At 35.2% G+C, this 26,389-nt stretch overlaps 5 protein-coding genes and 1 non-coding gene across 6 annotated transcripts; 1 reads left to right on the top strand and 5 right to left on the bottom strand.

The window, feature by feature from the left end:
* The first annotated feature begins 1,013 nt into the window (after positions 1 to 1,013).
* Positions 1,014 to 2,174, top strand: LOC108204019 (glycine-rich cell wall structural protein 1.0-like). The gene has a single exon (XM_017373279.2). It carries the CDS (start codon positions 1,102 to 1,104, stop codon positions 1,906 to 1,908), a length of 807 nt encoding a protein of 268 aa, XP_017228768.1. The 5' UTR covers positions 1,014 to 1,101; the 3' UTR covers positions 1,909 to 2,174.
* Positions 2,175 to 2,365: 191 nt separating this feature from the next.
* LOC108192405 (probable ADP-ribosylation factor GTPase-activating protein AGD8) lies at positions 2,366 to 7,930 on the bottom strand. The gene is made up of 7 exons (XM_017373281.2): positions 7,761 to 7,930; positions 7,547 to 7,665; positions 6,238 to 6,673; positions 5,830 to 6,084; positions 3,342 to 3,461; positions 2,942 to 3,040; positions 2,366 to 2,792 (listed from the first exon to the last, which is right to left on the bottom strand). The coding sequence occupies exons 1-7, from the start codon at positions 7,830 to 7,832 to the stop codon at positions 2,685 to 2,687; spliced, it is 1,209 nt and encodes a 402-aa protein (XP_017228770.1). The 5' UTR covers positions 7,833 to 7,930; the 3' UTR covers positions 2,366 to 2,684.
* An 8,178-nt stretch (positions 7,931 to 16,108) lies between these two features.
* LOC108192609 (pentatricopeptide repeat-containing protein At5g46580, chloroplastic) lies at positions 16,109 to 18,331 on the bottom strand. The gene has a single exon (XM_017373269.2). It carries the CDS (start codon positions 18,221 to 18,223, stop codon positions 16,253 to 16,255), a length of 1,971 nt encoding a protein of 656 aa, XP_017228758.1. The 5' UTR covers positions 18,224 to 18,331; the 3' UTR covers positions 16,109 to 16,252.
* A 1,196-nt stretch (positions 18,332 to 19,527) lies between these two features.
* On the bottom strand, positions 19,528 to 20,644 carry LOC108192461 (uncharacterized). Its single transcript, XM_017373280.2, has 2 exons — positions 20,351 to 20,644; positions 19,528 to 20,218 (listed from the first exon to the last, which is right to left on the bottom strand). The coding sequence occupies exons 1-2, from the start codon at positions 20,523 to 20,525 to the stop codon at positions 19,698 to 19,700; spliced, it is 696 nt and encodes a 231-aa protein (XP_017228769.1). The 5' UTR covers positions 20,526 to 20,644; the 3' UTR covers positions 19,528 to 19,697.
* A 32-nt stretch (positions 20,645 to 20,676) lies between these two features.
* On the bottom strand, positions 20,677 to 20,761 carry TRNAM-CAU (transfer RNA methionine (anticodon CAU)). Its single transcript is given in 2 exon segments — positions 20,677 to 20,712; positions 20,724 to 20,761. It is a non-coding gene; the product is annotated as a tRNA-Met (tRNA).
* A 267-nt stretch (positions 20,762 to 21,028) lies between these two features.
* On the bottom strand, positions 21,029 to 25,525 carry LOC108192501 (aluminum-activated malate transporter 12). The gene is made up of 7 exons (XM_017373272.2): positions 24,803 to 25,525; positions 23,819 to 24,699; positions 23,463 to 23,603; positions 22,999 to 23,271; positions 22,571 to 22,701; positions 22,293 to 22,436; positions 21,029 to 21,820 (listed from the first exon to the last, which is right to left on the bottom strand). Exons 2-7 carry the CDS (start codon positions 24,063 to 24,065, stop codon positions 21,203 to 21,205), a joined length of 1,554 nt encoding a protein of 517 aa, XP_017228761.1. The 5' UTR covers positions 24,066 to 24,699; positions 24,803 to 25,525; the 3' UTR covers positions 21,029 to 21,202.
* Positions 25,526 to 26,389: the final 864 nt, after the last annotated feature.

Raw genomic sequence — 26,389 nt, 5'->3', positions numbered from 1 at the left:
GACTAGATTCTGAAAATCTCTTAAAACTCTATCCAGATCATGACTGTTATACTTTAATTCAAGAGCCACGGACTAGGAGATGCTCCTGCTCTCCATCTCTCCATCATCGTGCAGTAAGGTAGTAAACTTTTCTGGGCCGTGTCAACTAAAAATTGTAGTTTACAATTGCTAATACAAGAGAGTTATGTCCCGACTTTGCTGTGGGCCTGGAGTCCATTGCTAGCTGTACTCCTCGGTATTGAAAAGAATCTAATTTTTTTTTCAAGTTAACGTCGGAAGATTTGATATAACTATCTCTATTTATGCATTTTCTTTCCCATTCTTTAAATGTGGCTTTTTAGCTTTAAAATAATAGTATTTTAATAGCTTAATACTCCATCCAGAAATTCCAGCAGTTTCTTTATGTTACTTCTTACTCCCAACTTTCACGGAGATTAAAAAAAAGGTAGTAAATGTAGTTGAAAAGTGGGTAAAGTAGTGGGATCTATCAATATTTAATAATAGATTGGAGATAGTAGAGGAAAGTAGTTGGTGTAATAGTGTTTATTTAATAAAAAGAGAGTATAAAATATAGAGGTAATGGGTGTAATAGTGAAAAGTAGTGTTCAAAAATAGTAAGTATTATAGGTTCATTCTTTTTTGGACATCCCAAAAAAGAAATGAGGTCACATAAAATGGGACGGAGAGAGTATAAGGTATGGGTTCATGATATTTTTTTTAAAAAAAATCCCTTAATAAAAATTTGAATTAAAAAAAACGTTATTGAACTAATACTTAAAATGCGTGCAACCGTGAATATAAAGAATATAAAGGAGGGAGGGAGTATAGGTATACAGAAAAACTAGTATATGTATTTGATGATAGAATTTTGATGGGATACAGCAAATGCACATTATAATGTGCAACATATAGTAGTAGCTAGCTAGCTGGGGTGATTATTAGTAGGTGATAGTGTGAGCAATTGAAGTGGGCACTCCAAAAAAATTCCCTCAGAGGCATGTGCTTTGTGCTTGTATTGACAATACGGTCCATTCCACTCAAACACTAGTTCTATAAATAGGCCCAACACAATCTCTTGCAATCCCAAGCAGCTTTGCACAAATGGGTACACACAAAGTTGCTAGTGTTTTTCTCTTCTTGTTGTTGAGTGTAGTGTTATGTTCTGCAGCTAGGTCTATTCTTAGTTATGAAGGAGGGTATGGTGGTGCTGGTAAAGGTGAGGGTGGAGGTGGAGTGAGCTATGGAGGGGGGGGTGGTGGTGGTAATGGTGGTGGAGGTGGTGGTGCTGAGCATGGTGGTGGGTATGGAAGTGGTGGTGGTAATGGTGGGGGTGGGGGTTATGGGGGTGGTGGCATGCATGGTGGAGGATATGGAAGTGGTGGGGGAGGTGGTGGAGGTGCAGGAGGTGGTACTGGTGGTTATGGGACTGGAGGGTATGGTGGTGGTGCAGGAAAAGGTGGTGGGGAAGGGTATGGTGGTGGTGCTGGTGGTTATGGAGGTGGCGGTGGTGGAGGGAGCGGAAGTGGCGGGGGTGGTGCAGGTGGTTATGGAGGAGCTGGGGGACATGGGAGTGGTTATGGGGGAGGTGAGGGAGGTGGTAGTGGTGGAGGGTATGGAGGTGCAGGAGAGTATGGTGGAGGAGGTGGACATGGAGGTGGCGGCGGTGGTGGAGCTGCAGGTGGTTCCGGTTATGGTACAGGAGGGAGTGGATATGGTAATGGTGGTGGGGAAGGTGGTGGTGGTGCAGGAGTGCATGGCGGTGCATATGCTGCCGGTGGTGGTGGCGGCTCTGGGGGTGGCGGAGGCAGTGGCTCTAGTGGTGTAGGTGGCTATGGCGGCGGAGGCAGTGCATATGGAAGTGGCAGTGGGGGTGGTGAAGGTGGTGGTCATGGTGGCTACACTCCTTGAGAATTATATGTTGTATGAAAACACTATTTATATATAAGGGGTGAGGGCAAAACTAAAATACTACTGTATGAATACTTCTATTCTCCAAGTGCTATATATATATGTAGCTTGGATGTATTCATTGAATTCTTGTTTTATCAAAATGTGATCAACTGCATAGATTGGGTTTATATATGTACGAAATATATATACTACATCCATGCAAATATTCAATGCAAGCATGCCTTTGTAATAAACAAATAAAGTTGCAAGGTTTTGATATGAAATCAAGTTCATTATCCCTATTATCTGGTATGCATGATCAGGGTTCAGTCTCATGCATTGCAATTTGTTACTTATTATTGCACAGAGGAAGAGATGATAAAAAGAAAGTTCGTTGCATGAAGATGTGTAGTATATGCTGGTGACATGATCACAATTTGTTTCAACAGGATTCATCTTGTTACATCCATAGACAGACAATAAGCAAGTTTGAGAGGAGCCTTGATACCTTGTAACTGATTGAAAGTACAATACCGTAAAAGAAAATGGATTACACAGGAAAGAGACATGAACACCTAAATTTTCTCTGCTGACAAGAACAAACATATTCACTGCTTAATACAAGTTCTTCGCTACGATACAGAATTAACACCTTTTGCAGTATAACTTATATATTATTTAGTGGCTTCTGATAGAATACCACTAGAAACTCTCTTTCACATCCTTTTCTAACAAATTTGTCCAGCTTGTCGATAAACTATCTGCATTTTTCTTAAATGCCATTTACACCGCGATCAGAAACTTCTATCTTGAAAATCTGTCATAAATGATGATGCCAGGGAACTGAGCTTTTTCCCAGTTTCTCCCGCAATATTTTTGAGGGAAGAAATATCCTGATGTGCCTGATAAATAAACTCAAAGATTAACCCTACGTCACCCGTAATGAAGTTAACAATTGTTCTGAAACTTAATTTAATAACACATCTGAATGTGTGACCACTAATTTTTCTAGAATTCAATGCCACCATCGTGAGCTACGACTATACTATACCTGGAAAGAGATTTTGTTAATCAAGTCACTTGCAGTGAGATCAGCAGCAGAGTCAGCATCTTCACCAAATAGATCAGCACTTGATATAGCAGCAGAACCCTGAAAGAATATAGGAATATGCATTAATTGTGTCCCAAAGGCAAATACATGACCTGTTACAGAGACTTAAAGAACTGGTCTGTGATGCAGAAAGAAGAAACTTAAGATATGTATGTGAATGACTGTTTGGATCTGAAAAACTGGATTCCCTGTTTCTTAATATAAGAGTGGCCTACAAAAAACGGAGCATCCCACGATATTTGCATACAAAACTCAAGGCATCTTCACCAACGTCCAACCATATAGTCATATAGAAACTATATACGGTACTATACTATATGACATTCACAAGGGCACTTACAGAGAATTTTTGCAGTGAAACTTGACTGTCAGCATCTTTATTCTGATCCCCAAAAAACTGGGATGAAGAAATAGATTTTGCATTTGAAAACTTTTTCCTTGCTTCATCAGTTTCTTGAATCTGGAAAAGGCAAAACAGAGGTACTGAAGGCACATGCATTACATGTACAAGCCCATGATGGCATAAAACATGTACTGTATAGGAACTTCGTCACTAAATATTTCTTAGTGACATGACACGTGTAAACAAAGTGATAAATAAATCAAAGAAAGACAGAGAGCTTGAGGCAGAAACAAGATTTAAACCAATACAGGAAAACAGGAAGTTTCTGTCAATAAGCTCCTGACTGTAGTAATCACCTATTTGACTTTAGAATTCGAGGTAAAACTATCTAACCAATTGTTTCAAACAAAATGTAAAAGGTGATACCACTTTAGCATATCTTACTCGAAACAAATGCTGTTTCCAGATATTATCCTGGAGAGTGGGCACAAAGATTGCAAAACTTTAGTGGCTACAGCTTGCAAAACACCATGACGAATGGAAGAAATCTGTTCGAAGTCGGAGCAATGACTTCAGCACTAACCAAACACTCAGTACTGATATGGGTTGTAAGCCTCCGTTAATAATTTGGTTATCAGGACCTTATATATATAAATAGTTTGCGTATTGTTTACAATATTAAACGTAAGGTTAAACTAAACCGGACCATTTATTCATAAACCAATATTTACTAAGTTCTCATATATTTAGTTGATGATTATTAAAAATAGTTAATCATATCACATAGGAAGTTTGGAAAATGATTGAAATGCACAAAATTTAACGAGTTCTGGTAGTTTGACTTAAATTATGCTGCAAAAATATATGATAAACTAAATATTCAAGTCTCCCGTTATAAAATATATTTAGCTTGATTAAGCCAAAAGACAAATACAGCTTGGTTTCAACATTTATTGGTCTTATTTGGTGTTGAACATTTTAGTGGACTACTATTTGCATAACTCTGTCCATTATTCCATCCCACTTATGTTGTCCACAATCAGATCTTCACCTATTACTCAATCATATAAAATAGATAGATATTTACCAAAAGATTGTAGTATTTATCATATAAATTCATATAATTAACACTTCTTTACATACTAACTGAATGTCGAAAATAGTTTTGGGGCAGGCAGAATAGGAAATGTGATGACAATACATGGAACAAAGGGAGTACTAAGGATTAAAATTTGGGTTTGGGGGTCTTACCTGGTTGTAAAGGTAATCCTCTGCATGACAGAGGTCATCAGATTAATAGCTCACTCTCAGTCCCCTCATAAGAAATATATAAAGTACGAAGAAAACAAAACCTCTCCGGTGTCCTTATCCTCAAATCCACCCTATACCCAGTCATAGATTAATGGCATCTATGCCCAAGGTCCACAATTTTACAAATTACCTATATCACCTAATCACAGTTAAGGAACTCCCTAGATCATATATTTCCACCTCTATTATTATTATATATAAAAAATGAATCAATACCAATTTATAAGTATGTTAATTCCAAACCCTTTGCTAGTCTTAGTAATTAAAAATTCCTAATCAGTTCTGTCTATCCATTTTCACAAAAAAAAATTAATAATAATAATATCAAAGTTTCAATTCACAATAACAATATTTACAGGACAAGCCACAAGATCCCAAGTAAAACTCTTCCACATGACACATGTTCATATGCATTCTATATAACTTACAATTTATGCAGAGTTCACGACTAGTTTGATCAAATCAGTTTAAGTATAATAAAGGAAAGATTTTTAGTTGAGAACAACGGCTGTAGCGATTCTTGCCACACCATTCTTTAACAGAAAAAAGAAGAGGGACAAATTTTTGGTAGATGAATATTAGTTTAAAAACAAGCTATAGACATTTTAGCATTAGCATTATAGCATAAGTTCTATTTTAGCACCAAAACCCACTCTTTGGTACCAAAATTTTTTTTAGAAAAAACTATGGCTTTTAGTAAAGAAACAATAGTGATTATAATTAGATTAATAAATCCACACAAGGGAAAACAGCAAGTACTCTATAGCAATGGATTTATGCGAAACTAATTTGCCAACATACCTGTATAAGTAAAACAAATGGATAGAAATATAATAAGAGATGTAAAACTGAAGCGCAAGGAAAATCATTACAAGCATGTGTACATCTATTAGACGGGGAAAAAACACGAGCTATTGTGGAAGGTTTGAAAAAGTGAGAGAAAGACAAGATTTTTTTAGTTAAATGCTGATGGCCGCTCTGCCACTGGACTTTGTGTCTTCCTTTTAGCACTTTGTACAGAAAAATCCAAACTTTACCCCTCATTAGATGTCACAACTTAAACTTCTAAACTAGCATATTGTTTAAATTTTCTATCAAAACTGATATTTACAGAGTAATAATAATAAGTAATGTCACTCTTTGCTCAAAAACAGTTATTAGTCATGACTCTTACTTGAGGCTTTAATGATGAGCTATCTTTCTTTTGGAAACTGTCCATTCCAAAATCTAAAAAGAAACCCGGTGACTTTGGGGGGGCTACGTGGCCAGTTACATTGGTTCCTGCAGAATCCGTATCAGCAGCTGGAACATTATCTGTGTATTCAAACCGAGATGCATATGAGGATGCTGCAGTTGGGTTGCTATTTGTAGATGTAGAAACTTGTACAGGTACTTCTTCAGGCTTCTGGTCATATAGGCTTTCACTGGGCTGCAGTAGAGAGAGTCAATTAAGCAGCATATAGGAACTCTGACAAGAATAATTCATACTGAGACAATGGTGAATTTCCAAAGTAAAAAAGTAGTCATCTATACACATCAGTTACTAGAAAGGACAAGTCAAAGTAGCTACAGTAGGGTTTACCTTGGAAGTAAGCTTTCGAGCACCAAGCCCACCAGTCTTCCCAGTCTTCTTAGAACCAAGAGGCTTCTTGACAGTGCTGGTGAGAACTGAATGGGAAGCTCTTACTTTCGGTGAAGCAGGAATATCCAGAGTTTCATGCTTTAGGGGAGAACTTTCTTTTGGGGATTCTTCTACCTTATCTGGAATCCCATTAACAGCTTGTACAGACTGAGAAGCAACAGGTGACACAGGTAAACCTGCCTCCTCCTTGGAGCTCTTAGCAACTTCTTTAGAAAGCAACTGTTTATATAGTTCAGCAGCCCTAGAAGTATACTTCGCCTCAATCTTTCCTCCATCATTCCAGCCATGCTGCTTGAAGAAAACTTGAGCACGATTATTTCCCCCAAAACTCATCATCTTTAATTGATCTGGAGTCCAAGAATCTAGATTTGTTGACCTGCATACATTCATAAAGGTCTTGGAAAATGAAGGAATGATATCTTCATCAGAAACGTGTTAACTAAATTTTCAATCACTAGGCGACATAGATTCCAAATCATCAAGTTGCGTAGTTATATGGCTCAGCGAGCAATACATGACTATCAGCCATCTCAAGTTCGAAACATTTCTCACAAATTGTATCTTGATAAGCTTCACGTTGTGTTAACTCAAAATAGTATCCTGAGCAACTTCATAGAGTATACTAGTTATGTTTTGGTAAAATGTGGCACAACAGCTCTTTTGCTGAAATATCCAGAAAAAGGATGCTCCGTCCATTCCAAAATACTAATCACTTTGATTTTTTGCACTTAATTTGAGGTGTAAAGAAAACATACTTCTGCACATTAGTTTTGAATTCTTTTTCTGAATAAAAATTTAACATATACATATATTTATTCAGAAAAAGAAAAATTGGAAAATAGTGCGTAGAAATACATTTTTTTACACCTCAAAGTACGTGCAAAAAGTCAAAGCAACTGTTATTTTGGAATGGAGGGTGTACATAGATGCTTGATCTTACTGAAATTTCCAAGTAATATATTTCTACAAAGCAGTTCTTTCAATTGAATTGCAAATGGACAAACAATGAAGTATAGACTCATCCTTTCAATTCCAATTTAAAAAACTCACAATTTCATAAACACCCTATATCTATTACAATCTTTGGCAACAACCCGAAAAAAGTTTCTTCAAGGGGTTCATCCCAAATACAAAAGTTCCTTAAAACAGATCATAACAAGACTTCGAAAATGAAATTCTCAACAGTAACAAAAATGTCAAGTAAAATCACACAAAACCCAAAAACATAGAGTAAAATATAGAAGCAAACCTAACAAAGCTGACATGGACACCAAGACTCCGATGAACAGCAGAACAATCAATACAAAGAAAGATCCCATAAGTGACAGAAGCCCAAGTTGGATTCTTGGCATTGCAATCAAAGCACATCTGCATCACATGATAAATAGATCTATAAGAAATGACCCATCTGCATCTGCATTGATTATAATAAGAAATTGAAGAAATGAAAGAAAGCAAGAGACCTTGTTATCAGATTTAGCTTTGAGTTTCCTGAAAATGAGGTTCTTGTCGGTGGAATTAGCGTCAGTAGCCATAGCTCCACAAGTAGTACAAGGCAAAAGAGTTCGCAAGACGGGGTGAAAGTGAAACGCTCAGGGGTTTTAAATGAGTAGTCATAAATATACAGAGAGAGGGGGGCTCGTTCGGCAATTCCTTTTACTGCTAGTGAAATATCAGTTCACGACTTCACGTCCATTCGGCCTTCGATAATAAATAAATGAAATTTATTTATGAGACTAACCTTCGCTTAATTCATAATTTATTATTTATAAGCTAAATTTTAAAATTATCTCAGTATTTTTGTATAATTGGAACATCTGTTTATAAATATTTTTAGTATTAATATATGTTATTAATAGTAGTTTCATTTTTTTCAACTAATTATACTTAAGAGGATAATGATAAAGATTTTGTCTTGTAAATACATGAGTAGTGTTTTTAGTATTTGGAATTGTTTAATAAAAGAAAAATAATAGACTTAAATATGTTGTAGACTTCTAGTGGTATCAAGAGAGCACTAAAACAAAAAGAACATGAACAAACCAAAAACATGTACGACTACAAATTATACCCATGTTGACTTATTATAGTATAGTATAGATGTCATCGTATTGCATAAATTAGTAGTCGTGATTAATTAATTTAATCATCATTTTAAGATTTATTTGAAATTTATTGAAGAAAATTTAAAATTCTTAATCAAATCAGATTAGATAAATTGATAAAATAATTTTAATTTCAGAGAATTCTGTTTTTGTGAATAAATGTTTGAAAAAAAATAAAATAATTCGTGACCTAAATCTTAAAACATTCTAAAGGAATTGAGAGAATAATTGTGAAGAAATTTGAGAACGAGTTTTCCTTTTCGAGATTTGAAATATATCTATTCAACATACAAAAAATTAAGTAAACACTTAGGTGGTGTATGCCGCGGCTTTTAACCCGGGCTTCTGGATTTAAAAAGGGTCATTTGGGTGAATTTAAAATGAATGTTTTTTACTTAAAGTAAAGAGGTGGAATAGAAGTGATGAAACAAAAGTTTCCTTCACTTAGAATAAGTGATTAAAGTGTTTGTGAAAGAAGTAGAATTAATAAAACAAAAGTTAAGATTCTCAACTGTGTACGAAACTTTTTGACATTTTACACAAACGGTGCGAATAAGTGGAATAATGGCCTACAATATTATAATTTAGAGTTAAAATGTCACAAATAACATAACCCAAAAAGATGGCCCTGGCTATCACAAGTAGGGGTGAGCAAAACCGAATCGGAATTCAAAAACCTAACCGAACCGTGTAAATTCGGTTCGGTTCGGTCCTGATTGCTAAGAAATTCAGTCCGAACCGAGTAGACGGAAATAAAATTTGGTCCGATCTTTAAATAAATATTTCGGTCCGGACCGAGCAGTCCAAACAATATACAATATATATTTATATTTATATAATATATATCTCATATTGTTTAATAATAACAGATAATTTGTAAATTTAATTAAATCTATCTTTGATGAAGTGTTGGTGATTAATAAATATCAATGTTTTAAGAGAATTCATAAAATTTAACTTTATTAATAATATAATTTTTATTATAGTTTTAAAATTCTGGTTCTTTTGGTCCGAACCGGACCGAACCGAATTATTACGATTCGGTCCAGTAGAATTTCGGTCCGGATCGATCTAGGAAAAAATTAAAATTTCGATTCTCGGTTTACTCGGTTCGATCCAGACCGAATGTTTACCCCTAATCACAAGGAAATGTCATATCGTCTTGTTTAAACTGACTTCAGAACGCAACATTACGTTGCTTTGCCTAGTTTTGTTGTTTTTCTTTTTCTTTTAAAAAATAATTCTGATAACTCCTAATAAAGCGTAAATCAATAGTCGTTAATATTTTAGGGTTTATATTTGGATTTTAAAATGATTAATTTATACTTAAAAATTGACGATTAGGGTCTAAGAGCATGTGCAATGCTCAGACCCGTTTTAATGAACCCGCCTGTGCTTTATGCGCCACATCAGCTACAAACTGGGATCGGTAAAAAAAGGGCCAAGGCTGTTCAATGGAAGCCCACTTGCCACCATCTACCCCTTTTATTCTTATTATATTATATATTTAACATAATTATTTTAAAATTTAATTACTTAATTTAAAATTTTAATATTAATTAAATAATAATGAATAAGTATTTTAAAAATATAATTGGAATAAAAAAGACAAGCTCCTAATTAAAATGCATCATATTATTGAAAAACATGAAATTGAAAATAGTACACGAGAAAATAAATTAACGTTACAATATTAAATAAATTAACGATTATTATGGAACTGCGAGATATGCTCAATCAAATCATTTTGTAGCTGATGATGTGCCTTTTTATCACGCATCTGTATAATGTTTTGAATATATGTTTCATACGGGACAAAAGATTCTTCACCTAAGTTCGGTTGCGATAAGCCATTTGTTGCATCATCATAAATTGGTAAGGGACCAAATTGAGTAGCGTATGTGTCCCTCTTGTCTTCAACAATCATATTATGTATTATGATGCATGCTCTCATAATTCTTCCGAGATCTGCTTTGTCCCAAAATTGTGTTGGACCACGTACAATTGCGAAATGGGCGTGTAACACACCAAATGCTCGTTCGACGTCTTTTCTCTGACTTTCTTGATATTTTGAAAATAATTTTCTCTTTTCATTTTGTGGACTTGGTATCGTTTTAACGAATGTTGTCCATTCGGGATACACTCCATCCGTCAAATAATATCCCGTATTATAACTATTTCCATTGATTGTATAGTTTATCTCAGGAGCACGACCTTGTAGCACCTCATCAAAGACTGGTGATCGATCTAAAACATTTATGTCATTATTTGATCCAGCAACTCCGAAAAATGCATGTCATATCCATTGATCAGATGAAGCAACCGCTTCCAATATAATTGTTGCAACTCCTGAGTGACCATTCATGAACATGCCCTTCCATACTTTAGGACAATTCTTCCATTGCTAGTGCATGCAATCAATATTACCCATCGTACCAGGAAAGCCACGCGCCTCACCCATCTGTAATAGACGTTGTACATCATTAGAGTTCGGTGTTCGTAGGTACTCACCTTCAAATATCGTAATTACACTAAAACGAATTTTTTCAAGCATTCTATCGCAGTTAGACTTCTTTTTGTACTTAGCTAAATGGAGCATATGAGCTTGCTCAATTATGTCATCCAAGTTTGAACCACTCCCGACTATTCGTTGAGTCTCATCATAACACGATCCAATTTCTGAGCACCTTCATTTATTCTTGACCATCTTTTTTTAATAGCCACAACTCCTCTTTTGATGACACCGGCATTATCTTTTGCACAATCTTGATGAATTTGGTCCCAAAACGCTTCGACTTTTTGATTAGTACCGATAAACGGATCAATTGATTCATTTAACCATGCACTTATTAAGAGTTTATTTTCAACCCACTTCCACTGACCAAGTGTTTTTCGTACATCTTCAGTTTCCTCGAAATCATCATTTAAATCAATAATATTTGTGTTACCAAAGGCCGACACTTGTGAATGTGGAGGACTTTGAATATTGGTAGGTGCTTGTTGGGTTTCAAATTATGGATTTAAAAACGGAGATGGAAATTGATATGGAGAATTTTTAGGATATGGAAATGGAAAATTGAGAATAACGAGAATTTCGAAATTGGTATTGCACATTTGGAGGTTGAGAATTAAAATTAAAATTTTATGTGTTAGGAAAATAAGAATTTGGATATGTATATGGAAATTAAGGTTTTGAATTTTGAAAGTTTGAAGATGAAGCATTATTTGGATTAATTTTTTTTTTGCCAAAAAATCTAAATATTTTTAGAAGAAGTAAAGATTATGAATAATTGGGTGTCAGAATTATGTATTTATAGTAGAAAAATATTACCGTTAATTAGTTTACGTTAAAGATATTAACATTACTCACAACGGTCACATAAAAAAAACAGTTGCACACCCCTCTTTTTGACACAAAAGCTGCTGAGGGTACAGATATTTTAGATAAAAAACACAAATGGGACGAGCCCACCACCGTGGGACTGTCCCATTTCGTGTGTAGCCGTCCAACGCAGCAAGAGTCCCATTTGAAGGAGCAAGTCCACTTCGCGTGTCCCCATGCATGAAGCGGGACCGCGTTGTGGATGGTCTAAGATTGAGCCTCGAGTCTAAATACTAATTAATTTGAGACTTTAAGGTCTTCAGGCCCTAAAGCCGGGGAATCATTCTAATAAAGTAATAATTGGAATGTAAATATTTTAGGGTTCACAAATTGGATTTTAGAATGATTAATTTAGACTTGAAAATATTTTAACAAGAAAAGGACAACACAAGCTAAATCTATCGAGAAAACGTAAGAGGAGGGTCTGTGGCAAGCTGGTTTTAGATGTTAAAAACGTGAGATCAACTAACGTTTTACGCTAAACGAAAAATTATTCAACGTTTTGGCAAATTGAAAAAACCCGGCCCAACAAAACTGAACTCTAAAAGATTGAAAAAAAATTTGAAAACGCTAGGCGAACTAGCGGTACTTAGCAAGACTATAAAGTAAAACATGACACGAGATAGCGTTATCCATTAATAATTTGAGGTCATTTTTCCGGAACATGTTATTTGGGATATTATCTAGTGTTAATTCCCCTTTATTAGTCTAGTAATACCATTCACCGGTAATTGGCGCAACATTCTTTCATGAATCTCTGTTATTTGAATATGGAGGAACATCATAACAACAAATAGAAACTATATGAACTATTGGGTAGAGCCGGCCATTCGGGCGGCCCGGGGAGGTTCGGGTCGGTTCGACGGCGGCCGGAACCGTCACCGGTGAAACCGTAACCGGCACGCCAAGACTGGCGGTCCGGTCCGGGCCGGGCTGGTGTAGAAGGAAACCGGAACCGTGTTATACGGGTTCGGCGGGTTAGGCGGTTCACGGTTCGGGCGGTTCAGGTGCGGTGGTCCCTAGCATGCAGAACTAGGGGTGTGCACGGGTCGGTTCGGCTCGGTTTCTATATAAAACCGTTACCGAACCGTGTATTTCGGTTCGGTTTTTAGGTAGAAACCGTAACCGAACCGTTTCAAACGGTTTTTTTCGGTTCGGTTAACCGTCGGTTTCGGATTTTTCCGGTTTTTATATGATTAGAAACTAGTATACAAATTTAATATTGTTATTAATTTTAGAAAAATATTTATATACTTATAAAATCAATTTTCTCTTACTAAACTATAAATTTAATATATTGTAGCACATATATATAATATGTCATATATCATATGTTATATAGAATAATATATAATAAATGTTATATTTTTATTCTATATTATATAAACGGTTCGGTTTTTCGGTTCGGTTTTAGGAGTAAAACCGTAACTGTTACCAAACCGTTATATCAGTTCAGTTCGGTTACTGTTTTTTCCGGTTTTTGTCGGTTACGGTTTTTTCGGTTTGGTTTTTCGGTTTTTTGGCTCGATTTTGGTTTTTTGGTTTTTTTTGCTCACCCCTAGGCAGTACAATAGTTAGTAGAGTAGTCAACAGGTGATCATTGTGTTTTTTTTTGTTTTTTAGAGCAAGTGTTTTGTTTTTTAGTATAAGTGTGCAACTGTGCAAGACTTGGAATAGAATTTATTCTGGAATTTATATTTGTTCAATTTATTTTTGTTCAATGTTATTGTTTAATTTAATTAATAAAAAATTATAAACTAATAAATAAATGGTAAAGGTTCAGTTGCAGCAGCCTTGCAGGAGAGTCAGTCAGTGGTGTAGCTGTGCAGGTGACCGTTGCGTTCAACGGTTCCACGGTTCCACGGTTCAAATCGCGGTTACGCGGTTCAACGGTTCACACTGAATAATGAGATGCATTTCAAACTGAGCTGGCTAAAGCTTTCTTCAATCATTTATTCACCTATTTCTTTAAACTAGTTGAGAAGCCGCGCGTTGCGGCGGCCTATAAAAATTATATTAATTATTCAAAATTAGTATTTGTAAGATAAAATAAATGTGTGGTAGTCTATACAAATTATATTAATGATTCGAAATTAATATTTGTAGAATAATTAAAATTTTATATTATAAACATCTCGATGCAATATTTACAAAATTGGACTGTAATTCATGAGTGAAAAAATGAAAATAAATTTCTACATATAATTAATGATTTAAGGCATGATGAATCTTACTTTTAGTTGTGTTTTTTTTAAAAGTAAGCATGTTTTTCAAGAACATTGTCATTAATTTCCAAACCACTTCTTAAACATATAAAACATGCCCTACATGTAACTCTTTAACAGAACTGATTGATTACATCTGGCCATATACATTGATTAACCAATAAAACAGACAATAAGCTTGCAAGAACATAAGTGCGTAAAAGTCAAAAAGATATTGAGATGCAAATCCGAAACCATCCCCGATTTTAACAGGGATAAACATTTTGTTCTAGTTTTATGGACATGAATCATGTCGGGACGTATGAATTCCAGTCCAGTCCATGTAGGTGTATATTAGTGACTCCTTCCTCCAAATTCTTTGGATTGGTTGTCTGCAAAAATATTAATTTAAATTCATGAGATAGCAGTCTATTCCCACATCCGACAAACTCTTACTCTTGTCAATGAATTATCTATATCGCCGTTTAAAACATCTATCATAGTGCAACTCATTATTGTATTAGATGGAGAAGATAAATAGGCAAAAAAAATTGTTTGTAAAGCATATTCGCCCCCTCACCGTATGTGTAGAACGATAGCTTCCCAGGATAAAACGGGTTACGATGTCGTTGCATAAGAACGACACCATCAGTGAGTAGGGTTGTGGTATTGAGAGAGAGAGAGTAGGTTGTGTTTAGATGATCCAAAACCCTACAACCTATAGGGGTATTTATAGGTGCAGAGAGACTTGGGTGCTACTCTTTTCCATAATTAAATAATCTGGAACAGAATCAGATTAAAAAACTTGCAAGCTACTATATTCCATAAATAATCTGAAACAGAATCAGATTAATTTATGTCAAGATATATACCATATCAATTAATCTGAAAAAAAAGTAGTTTTTATTTTTGATATTTTTAATCCAAAAACTCCAGATGATTAGAATCGGAGCTATCTGAGAGACGCCACCTACACGCCCCTCGCTTCTCCTTTGTACAAGTATATTGATTGATTATCCCTTTTCGCACGCATGCCATTTTTATTTAACAACGTACATATACTTCTTTTTTCATGCATTTAGAGATATTTCTAAATAATTTATTTTTTGAACTTTTTATTTCGTTTTAAAATATAAACTTTTATGTTTTCATATAAAACAAAATATAAAATATAAATATCGAGTCTATTAAAATATAAACTTTTTATTTCATTTTAAAATATAAACTTTTATATTTTTGTAATATAATATCTTATTTTAAACTCAGAATCCTCCGTAAATTTGTTCTATACGATAGTGCTATTTGTTTGAACTTTTTTTTTTCTTTTTTTCATTCTATTTGTTTGAACTTTGAATATGTGACAACTGACAAGTGGTTCCGCGGTTCCAATCGGAGCGGTTCTGCGGGTTCTAATGGTTCCGGTTCGGTTACTCATTTTTCAACCCGTATTCGGCACGTGTTCAGTATTTGCTCATGCCGGTTTCAAACCGGCCCGTGTTTAGACGGTTCCGAGCGGTTAAAAACCCGGTTCGGGGCATGCCGATTCAGTCGGTTCGGCCCGTTTGGCCACCGCTGTGGGCAGATCATTGAAAAGTTCAAGACCTAACAAAGAAGTAAACCTGAAAGGGGGGTTGGGGTTAAGGAAGAGATTTTACCCCATAATAACAACTATACATATGTAGCATTAGCAATTGATTTCATGTTTATCACATGATACTTCATGTTTATGAAGGTTAGGCCGGTTTTTAGATCATATGCCAGTTTGCTTTTCTTTTCTATTTTCCGGGGTAAACCAGGGGCCCTAAGGCGAAATTCAGGCTGATCTGCTTGGGACTCATAAGCCTATATCGGGACCTTGAAATGTGATGTTGCCCTTCGTTCCTTGATTGAGCCTCAATAGCAATAAATATTACTTGTGTTGAAGCTTATAACTTGTGGTAGTGTGCCTCGTGTTGATGTTATTTTTTGTCCCTCAATTGAAATTCAATAGCATTAACTAGCATATGTTTAGAAAGAAATTTGTTGTCAGAATTCTGTTTACTCAGTTTGCATATAAAACCAGAAACAAGAATCGCGAATTTTGGTGTTCAGCTAAAAATGTATTGGTAGGCTTTGTCAAATTTGTGCAAGAATGTTAGAATAGAATTGCAGGCAAACTTACAAGTTTTATTTGACTGTATAAGATTCTTATGATTGATGTAAAACGCAAAGTATGGCCTTGTGCAGGTACTGTTACAATTTACACTCTGCCAGATGCAGCCATTTTATGCTGTGCCACTAGCAGTTTGTACTCTTGATTGCACCCAAGATACTAAATCTTCTCTACTTGCCACGAAAAAGCCTGGTTCCTCTGAACTACGTCTAAAAGGTGCATCCAGCTTATTTACGTGAGAGGCAAATTCATTTGCAAGTCCTTGTGAGTACTTGTGTGTACCGGCTCCTGTACTTGCAGAAAACAATTCAGGCAATGTATCATGATGTTGGTCGAGTTTGATCACTGTACTCATCCAATCTTCCAATGCAGTGTGAGCAGCGCCAACAGAGAGAGAACGGACATTTAAGCGCCATTCTTCTGGAGTCTTGGTATGTAAACCTGGATACAGGTTGCATGCAAGTCCAATATGCAAAAGATCATGTGATCTCTCGAGGAGGTTTCTGTTTCTACAAAAATCAATCAAACAGTTACAGAAAGGCCTCTGTGAATCAACTGAGGTTTCGTTAAGCATTTCCCTGAACTCAGTGCTAAGAGTGTTGAAATCAATTGTGCCATTTTCAAGTAGCCTGATAAAATCAACTAGTTTTGAGTTAGCTTCCTGTAAGCAAGAAAGAACTTTGTTCAAGTCCTCACCTTCACAAAAGGACACAACAGATAGCAAGCAACCAGAAAGCCTATCATCCGGCTTGATATCTCTGTCAATTGAAACCCTAAAAACCTCAACCAAATCATCAATCCTCCTAGCCTTTCCAAGGCATTGAATTAAACAAGTGCACCCCATTATATTAAGTTCAACTTCCAACTCAGACATCTCATCAAACAAATCCATTGCCTTATCAGCATAACCTGCACTTCCATATATATTCAACATTGCAGTGTAGCTCCAACTATCAGGCTTACATTTCTCAGATTTTTTCATGTCTTCAAACAATCCTTCAGCTTCTTCCTCCAACCCCAGATCAGCACACATGTTAAGCAATGTATTGTACAACAAATTATTCACTGCCCACTTATTTGACCTAAGTTTTTCCCAAAATCCCAGAGCATCTTTAGCCCATCTGGCCTTTCCAAATATTCTAACAAGTGCTGTTAATGTTTTCTCATTCGGTTTGATTCCAGAACTAATCATGCTTCCAAACAGGCCTTTAGCTAAACCAGGCTTCTTAGCCTTTATCAATGCTTCAAACAATGTATTATACAGAAACAAATCAGGTTCCACCTCAACTGCCTTCATTTCTTGAAACACATATCTAAGACCATCATAATCCCCGGCTTGAGCAAACAATTTACCCAACACTGCAAAAGCAACCGTATCGGGTTTCCATCCACTAGCCCTCCCTCTTTCATACAAACTAACAACTTCCTCAGCTCTTCTCAACTTACCATACACATCTAAAACTGCAGAGTAAGTAACCTCATCAGGCATCAAACCAGTCTTGTACATTCTCTCAAACCATTCAATAGCCTTGTCATAAAGATTACACCTTTTAGCACAGGTAATAATAGTTGAGTAAGTGATATTATCTAGCTCCACCCTATTGTGAATCATCTCAAATGCAAGATTCTCAATGTGCTGAAACTGCCTCCCAAACCTCAAAGACTTCATTGTAACATTATAATATATAGTTTCAACCGCAAATAAATTGCGGGTCTTGATCCAATCAAAAAAGAGTAGAGTCTTTTGCCATGACTTGAAGTTATTCAGCAATAAAAAAGCATCATCTCCACTAAGTGAACTTGGGTAGTTTTCAAGAACATGCAACAAGTCAGATAGAGAGGAGTCATTGAGATTCTTGATTAAAGACTTAAGCTTTTTGATGTGCGGAGTATACGAGATAGAGGAGCGTTTGTGACGCTGAAGAGTGAGCACAGATGGTGTGATCTTGGTGGGGTTTACCCAAATGGAGTTTGGTCTGTTTAAGAGTGGTGCTTCAGATTGATGGTCTGGTGAATTTGCAAGAATACAAGTATGCTTTTTGGTGCTATGAACTTGTAAAGCAGATGAACAAATAGTAGCCATAACAAAGATAAAGATATGCCAAAATGTTATTTGTATATCTTATCTACATGCTCAATCCATTTGTGGAGGTAAAAATTTGTGTACAAGATCCAAACACCATTTCTTCTTTCCACAACACATCTGTGTGATAATTTGTTATATTCTTTTTTTTTTCTTTAATACTGATTTAATTGTATTTGAAATATTGACATATTTGCGATTATATGATAACATCTAAATCTACAGAAATCTTCCTTGTATTCGCAGGGCCGGCTCAAGACATGTTGGGGCCTTAGGCGAAAATGAAAATGAGGCCTTAAATTTTCGAAAAATAAATTTTATATTAATAAAAATATTGATACATCATTTAAACATTACAAAATAAAATTACCTAATAAATACAAGTACGTGTAAAATTGAAATCAAATCATTATTTAATATATGATAAAATCAGGTCTTCCCTTCATAATATTTTTTCTTGTGACTGAAAAGATCTCAAAATACTCTTTCTATTAGTAGCTAACACATTGTTTTTATATGCATAGCATTAAATAACTTTTATACATACCGATGTAAGATGTTGTATATTTAAATGTTAATTTTATCTAACATCATTATGCAAAAATTATGTTACTTTATATTAGTATTTTTATTATAAAAATATAAAGTATACGTATGGTTTAGTATGAAGATACTTATTATTATCAGGTAAATAAAATATCTTTCAATAATATATATTCTAAATTTAATATTAATATTTAAATGATTTTAATCTATACTTTATTACTAAATAATTTATTATTATTTGGAAAATTTAATATACAATAGTGTACTATTAAAAGTTAAAACTAAAAGTTAGCATAAAAAAGAGTTAAAAATCAAAAAATAAAAATGAATTGATATAAAAATAAACATAATGTTCAATATCTCATATTATGATAATTGTGACCTCTTTTTTTACAACTACAACGTGTATTTAGATTACATTTTCAAGAAAGTAATCATTGATTGACATTTATTAAGTTATACATGTAAGTAGAAAAACCGTTGTGTGAGCACAAAAATAAATACAACTAACTATATTTATTTATTTTTATAAAAACACAACGAATATAAATTATTATTTATATCAGAATCTTTTACCGGATCTATATATTAATTTTCAATTTTCAGTTTTTTTTCACACATAAATATTAAAATTTTGGGGCCTCAAAAATTTGGGGGCCTTAGGCGGTTGCCTAAATGGCCTATACATAGAGCCGGCCCTGTGTATTCGCTATAATTGTTTGTTTATTTTTCTCATAAAATTTTGACTAAAATATATATAACAAGTAACATGTTATACTTGATATATGATCAAAAGTTTAAGAACTGCCATTATGATTAAGAACTTCATTATTATGTACAACAAGCTCTCTGAGTAGTTCTGCATTGAAAGTGTGCTCAAGCTCAGAGGCAACTCGCATATCTTATATGATTTGGCATGTATATATTTCTAGTACAAACTTGCAATTTGTGGATTACAAAACACTAAAACTTCATCAAGAACCGCCTTAGGATCATCGCCAAACAATGACTCCTTCCCATCTGCTCTTTTAGCATATGACAGTCCCAATCTAGACCTGGCTTGTCTCAAGTCACCAATCCCTGAATTGGTATCAGGCCCTGCAAAACCACCCATCACCGGAGCCAGTGGTGGACCAATGAGCAGCCCATCAGCTCCAAACTGAGGTCCGCCACGGGCATAATCAAATAAAGCAGCACCACTTCCTCCTACTTTTGGTAATACTATTGGTTCACTCTCTTCATTGTTGTCCCAATAAAAAAGAAATGGATCAAAAGAATCATAGTAATCATCAGTACTTCTATAGCCCTCAGGGTTAAATGCACCAAACTTCACATTCTTGTTTGTATAGCCAATAATAACACACGGGCCTTGGAAATCGCTGCAGTCATGGAATGAAGCCGCGCTAAATCCATCTACAGTGGCCTTGTAGCAGCATTTCAGTTCCCTACCTAGCCATGATCATAAAAATAATATAAGACCAACTTCAACATACTACTGGTTTTTCTAGTTACAAAATTAAACAAGAATTTTGCCGATGCTATATAGAACAAGGATGAATGCACGAGAAAGCAATTACGTACCATTCAAGAATGTTTTCTTGAGCAGAGAAGGCGAAAAGGGAAGATCAACATGATCATGATATTTGTGCTGCTGTGGCTTTTCTTGAATATTTTTCTTTCCAAAATTCCAATCAAAAAAACTATATGGCTTACTTTTCCAACAATGAATCATAGAGTTGGTTATATAACAGGCCATTTGTAGTGCAAAAGAAATAGAATCAGTCTCAAACCATATCCAATTTGTTCAATTCTCTTCTTTCTTTACACTGCAAACTCTGCCTTATCTTCACCTATTTTCCACCACTAAATTAAGTATGTAAAGCCAAGGAACTAGAATAGAAAAAGGTTGGGGCGAGAGAGGCTCGAACTCTCGACCTCAGGATTTCTCTAATGCTATGAGACCTACGCGCTAGCCAACTGCGCCACCACCCCTTGATGGAACAAATTTTTACTTATACCTATATAAAGGAGTCATCCAAGCTGGGCAGTAAAATTCTTTTAAGCCCTTCCTAGTTAGCTGCTATTTAAAAGTTCATAATTCCTAATTAACCAGGTTTTGATTTACAATTATTTACACGAACTTTGTTATTTATATTCTTTGAATGTTTAAAGTATTATTTATAATTTATGACAAAAAAAAAAGTATTATTTATAATTCTATATCATGGAATGATAAAGAATTTTAACTAAGGATTAGGAATGAATTGAGTATTAAAAATAGTTATGTGAGTGAATCATTCTGCATCAAATGATTTTTTGAACTTCAAAACAAAAATTCAGATTCAGGAAAATTGTGCGAGTTAAAACAATTATGTGAAAGTTATAAAACAGCTCCTGCAGCCTTTTAAGTATTGCAATCTGGAAGCAGGGTTTTTATTCTGCAGCTTGTTCAGGTAGGTTATTTTTGAGATCAGAAGCAGTTTCCACCTTAAACCTCTCACAAGTCACAGTTATCTCATCATCAGCATAAAATTCTTTGAAATTAGCCTTCGTTCCTAACTCTTCAACTTCATCGATAACAATGTCAAGTCTTGCCACTGTCTCTACTAGCAAAGAAGCAAATGCAGCAAATGGAAGTGCCTCTGAGAACTCGAGACTGGTGATTGCATTCTTGCTTAACGTTGGCCTTAAAACTTTTCTTGCTTCTTTGGTCTTCTTGGATACCCTTTTGGATAATTTCCAGTCGTGCAATGTGGATGATTCTGTATTTGCACTTGGTAAGTGATTATCTACACTTTGCCTGGCTGTTACAGCTGCTAAAGCTAGCATATTGCTTGTTTGGTTTGTCTCTGAACCAACAAAAAGCCTCGGTTGTGATTTCAAGGCAGTGTTGAGATCATTAAGGGCTTTATGGAGATTATCAGATATAACATCTGGTGAGCATTGGCGACGCTTCCTGATACTATCTGCTAGTTCCGTCAATGCTTTTGATACTTCTCCAGCTAGTTGAGTGCATGGATCTCTAAAAAGAGCTCTCACAGATCTCGGTGTCTATATATACATCCACAAAATAAAGACCAGAATAACATAATTTACATTCTTGAACTTAGTATATGAGAATTTATGTACACAAGTTAAAACCCAAAATTAATTTCATACCATGAGAGCAAAACTATACATATATGGACACATGAGAAATCAACAGCAGCCAAAATTAAATTAAATTAAAGATGAGATTTGGGTAATTATGGTGCAAACAATTCACAGACAATATATTGGTCATAGTGATCCTAGCTTTTCTATTCTGTCAATATTATGATGCATTGAGGTATAGGTAATGAACATAATCATCATGTTATTAATTTTCTAGTGCAATAACTTTTGCTTAATCTGGTGCACATCTATATTTAATCAACCTATATATATTGCAGAGAGGGAAAAAAATTGTGTATAAAAACAAGTTCTATCTATATATAATCACAGTGTAACCATATCAATGTAAAAGAAAGTGGAGTGTGGGTACCTGGATTTCAGTTTCCAAACAACCATGGAGGGCCACAACTGTATATCCAAAACGCCGTAGAACAGCTCCCAATTTTACATATTGCTGCCAAGGGTATCTGTAGCAGTGTCTAGAGTGCCTTGGCTCCCAACTTGCATGTTTTGCCTGTTCCATTTAACATCACATAATACACACAAATTAGTAAACCACTATTATCCTCGTTTTGTTCTGTACTGATATTATGCATGATGATAAAGATGGATTTTGCTATGGTTTGTATGAAATTAAATTTAGCCTACCAAGGTTGCATCATAAGATTTAGAGTCCAGAACAGCTTTGTAACCCATGTATATGGGATCATGATCCTCTGATTCCTCTTTGCTGATGTCAGGCTCTAGTTCATGATCTTTGAAGTATTGCGACACACATGCTGTAAAGTTTCACATTTAGTACAATGTGAAGGTTCGCCATCCACCATACAAACAATGGTCTCCCTGATTTTACTAGCGATTATACGGACAAGCAGTTACTTGAATAAAATTCGGAATACATGCAGAAATGACCAGGTAATTATGTACTTGCCTGTTATTTCCAGGGAATTTTTGAATGTTTTGACATTTGAATTAGGAGTAGTTGTTTAAAACAAGACGTCAGATGGATTATCGAAAGAAAATTGAAGAATGTCTAATTAATTTGCAACTGATAAATTGTATCTGTGCAGAAATACCTTCGATTGACATGGCTAATCCTTCTAGTTTAGAGACACTGGAATTATGGAGCTCTTCTCCTGACCAGTTGGGAAAGAGTAGAAGGCTCATAACAAGACAGATTCCACAACCAATGGCAATGGTGTAAAAGCGATCATATGCAATTTTCAGCACATTGTCAACACGATAGCTTGAAACGGTTATCAGATTAAATGTCAACAAGAAGATAACGACGCCGTACTCATAATTCTTCTTTATATCAGGCAAAAATCTCATGTATGTAGCTGCTGACCCTGTCACATTGGAAATCTCAAAATCATTCATCGACAACAAAAAAATTATAAAATGAACAAGAAACAACATTAGCAACCAAATTACAATTATCACCGGTGAGGAAAAGAAAATAATATCCAGATAATTGTAAATTTGGAAAGATATGGCTCTATTAACCGATCTAATACTGGAAAAATCAATCAGTACTTACCAATTACAAACACGGCAACACTTATGAAAATGGCTCCGAAAATTTTCCCATATTCAGTAGCAATAAACTCCATTAGAAAAGCCAATGATCCAGCTACCAGTGTTCCTAATCCTCGATTCAGTCCTTTGTACAAGGTAGCCCCTACAATAAAACATCACATAAAATGGACATTAAGCACTAGGCATCAGGGTGACTTAAGCTAACTACACCACTGGTATTAAATTTAATTTCTGCATTATAAATTAGTTATAGAATGAAATGAATCATATCAATCATTTAAACATACAAGATATATCTTATCACTGTACACATAAAGTGATTGTGATCAAAGTGAATTTGAATATTCAAGAACTCACCAGCAGTGAATTCAAGCACAACCACCACAGTCATGACAGCCCACATTGCATTAGAACCAATGCCTTTGAATAAAGGTTCCATTAGATATAGCAAGGAGACTAGTGTGAGGGACAAACCAACCTTAAATGCATGAATGATCCTTCTAGGATCTTCTTTGCCCACTGTCCAAATACTTGTCCATGCCTTACCACAAATTCTCCAAGCTTTCACCATCAAACCAAACATATATTTCCTCAAACTCTCCATTTCATAATCTTTAACCAATACTCAGATTTTTAAATCCAGAGAATGTCAAAGAAAACATGTGCCACTTTCATATGCACAAATTAGTGTTTCTTTCATCAAAACTACAATCATGGAATGAATTATTGACATACATAGTCGAAGCTTTTAAGTATGGTGGAATTTATGTATACTAGAAGTATAATTTAAGGGCATATGAACATGGATGGAAACAAAAGAAAAAGAACAAAATAATATCTACTTCCATCACATGTCCAAGCACTAAGCAAATAATATCTAATGACTTTACACTCCAATGACCGACCTGGTGCTCATTCAGCCACCTCCCAAATAAACACTGTGTATGTCTCCCTGGCATCTTGATATTGTAGAAAAATACCATGTAAGTCTATATATTAGAACTAGGAAAAAACCCGCACTTCGCGCGATTGAAAAAGATTATTTAAAATTCTTTATAAATTTACACGGTAATAATTTTCAGCTCTTTTTTTATTTAATTGTTAAAATATATGGAAAAAATTTGATAATAAAAATTCAAAAAATGATTAAAATATTTCACTATGTTTCAATATACTTCAGATTTTGAATATTTCCACCATGGCCCATTCCAAGATTGATCGAACAGCCATACTCCCTGCTGCAAATATATCTTGAAAAATATGATTGAATTCAAAAGAAGTGAAAAACAATTTTGAAAACTTGATTAGAATAAAATGTTAATTGAACAGAGCATTGCATACCAAAATCAGATTTTTGATGTGGTCATGTGTGAGTGTAGCCTGATCACTCCCCTGAATAGCAAGGAGCACCTCATGCAAATCTTCATCCTTTGGCCTATCGTCGCAAATAGTGTCTAAGGCTGTCTTTTTTGTTTTGTGGCCATCAATAACAACACTGAGAACACCGTCCGTTCGTTTAAAGACTTTCTTCATCCGATATTTTCTCCCACTAACAGAACTAAGAAATTTGAGACATGGGAATAAATCATCTGGACCGAAACTTTTAGTAGAACTAATACTTCAGATTCTTCAACATACAGATTAGAGTTTTCCTCTGATGTAACTGAGTTGCTGAGCCCCAGTAAAAGTGAAAATTTGCAGAGAAGAGGTGCACAATTAAGCTTTGCAAGAAAAACGAAACTTTTTAAATAAACACCATACAGTGTCACAGAATTCCAGCCTGATATGAGGCGCATTCGTCCTGTGAATATCATTACCATATGGTCCTCTCTTGTAGTACTCCTTTCCAATCCAGTGGGACTATAAAAGCATATGATTCGGTGGAGCTCTTCGTATATCAGAACAAAAATTGAAGAAATAGAAAGTATCACTTTAGTTCAATACTATTTCTAGAAGCATAAACATGAGATCAGATCACAACCCCCTATAGCATGACAGCACAACCCCCTTTCCCATCTGAGAAAATGATTTTGACGATCTTGCTGAAGCATGGCGATCATATCACACGAGATTTAATATACAAATAGAATTTTTAGAATAGCTCCTTAACAACTGTACCTGTGAGAAACCTGATGTTAGAAAATGGAGTTATTAAGTTCATAATTTAATTATGTTATTGTTGTTAATTCCATAATCTAATGATTGGAAGTTATTTCTAGATATCGGGACTTAAACTTTCATGTATGGGTTTAAGAATTTTCTTAATGAAATCCATAAGAGAAATGAAGTTGAAGTTAGTAGCTTGAAAGAGCTTGTTTTGAGAATGTATTGTTTATCCCACATAGAAAGAAATAAAGGGGGTGTTGGCTTTATATAGTATAACACACATGGGTAGTGCATAACTACTAAGGTGTGCTATGGTGCATGGTGTTCTCACGAGCCCACGCGCGCGCCGGCTCGGCATGGCACGTCACGACTCGGGTCGAAGGGCGATTTGGGCGAATGTCTCTGCGTCTCGCATACGCGAGGTGACCGGGTTCGATTCTTATGGGCCGAGTCAAAGCCAAGTCAGATACACTGAATCTGGACATGTAACTGATATAAATTAATTATATATATATTGTTTCAATGTGGGTTTTTATATAGCCTCTCCTGAGTTAGTTAGTTGGTTTTTCCGGCGAGTGAGGAGTAGCTCTGAGCTGTTTTATCCTGGAGGAGCCTGAGTTAGTTAGTTGGTTTTTCCGGCGAGTGAGGAGTCAGTCGTAGTTGAGCTTTGGAGGTGCTGTAATTCAAAGCTCTGAGCTGTTTTATCTCTTCAAGAGCAGTCAGGTCTTCGTATAAGGCCTGACGACTCAGCTGTTCTTGTATTTTCTAGTTGTGCATGTTGTTGGCTCAAGTTATGGCTACTGGTACAGCTTCTGCTCTTTC

This window comes from Daucus carota, chromosome 8 (assembly GCF_001625215.2).
Source record: "Daucus carota subsp. sativus chromosome 8, DH1 v3.0, whole genome shotgun sequence".
In the NCBI taxonomy this organism is placed as follows: domain Eukaryota; kingdom Viridiplantae; phylum Streptophyta; class Magnoliopsida; order Apiales; family Apiaceae; genus Daucus; species Daucus carota.
This window is presented reverse-complemented; position numbering and strand designations above follow the sequence as displayed.

What these genes read in the sequence shown, in the direction of transcription:
- LOC108204019 (XM_017373279.2), top strand. Translation starts at nt 1,102, where the DNA reads ATGGGTACACACAAAGTTGCTAGTGTTTTTCTCTTCTTGTTGTTGAGT.
- LOC108192405 (XM_017373281.2), bottom strand. Translation starts at nt 7,832, where the DNA reads ATGGCTACTGACGCTAATTCCACCGACAAGAACCTCATTTTCAGGAAA. An exon ending in GCTCATCATTAAAGCCTCAA is followed by an intron (nt 3,462 to 5,829) that starts GTAAGAGTCATG and finishes TGCCTTTTCCAG; the next exon opens with ATTCAAGAAACTGATGAAGC. An exon ending in TTAACAAAATCTCTTTCCAG is followed by an intron (nt 2,793 to 2,941) that starts GTATAGTATAGT and finishes TTTATTTATCAG; the next exon opens with GCACATCAGGATATTTCTTC.
- LOC108192609 (XM_017373269.2), bottom strand. Translation starts at nt 18,223, where the DNA reads ATGGCTACTATTTGTTCATCTGCTTTACAAGTTCATAGCACCAAAAAG.
- LOC108192461 (XM_017373280.2), bottom strand. Translation starts at nt 20,525, where the DNA reads ATGGCCTGTTATATAACCAACTCTATGATTCATTGTTGGAAAAGTAAG. An exon ending in CAAGAAAACATTCTTGAATG is followed by an intron (nt 20,219 to 20,350) that starts GTACGTAATTGC and finishes GATCATGGCTAG; the next exon opens with GTAGGGAACTGAAATGCTGC.
- LOC108192501 (XM_017373272.2), bottom strand. Translation starts at nt 24,065, where the DNA reads ATGGAGAGTTTGAGGAAATATATGTTTGGTTTGATGGTGAAAGCTTGG. An exon ending in TGTGCTTGAATTCACTGCTG is followed by an intron (nt 23,604 to 23,818) that starts GTGAGTTCTTGA and finishes GTTTTATTGTAG; the next exon opens with GGGCTACCTTGTACAAAGGA. An exon ending in TGTTGCCGTGTTTGTAATTG is followed by an intron (nt 23,272 to 23,462) that starts GTAAGTACTGAT and finishes CCAATGTGACAG; the next exon opens with GGTCAGCAGCTACATACATG.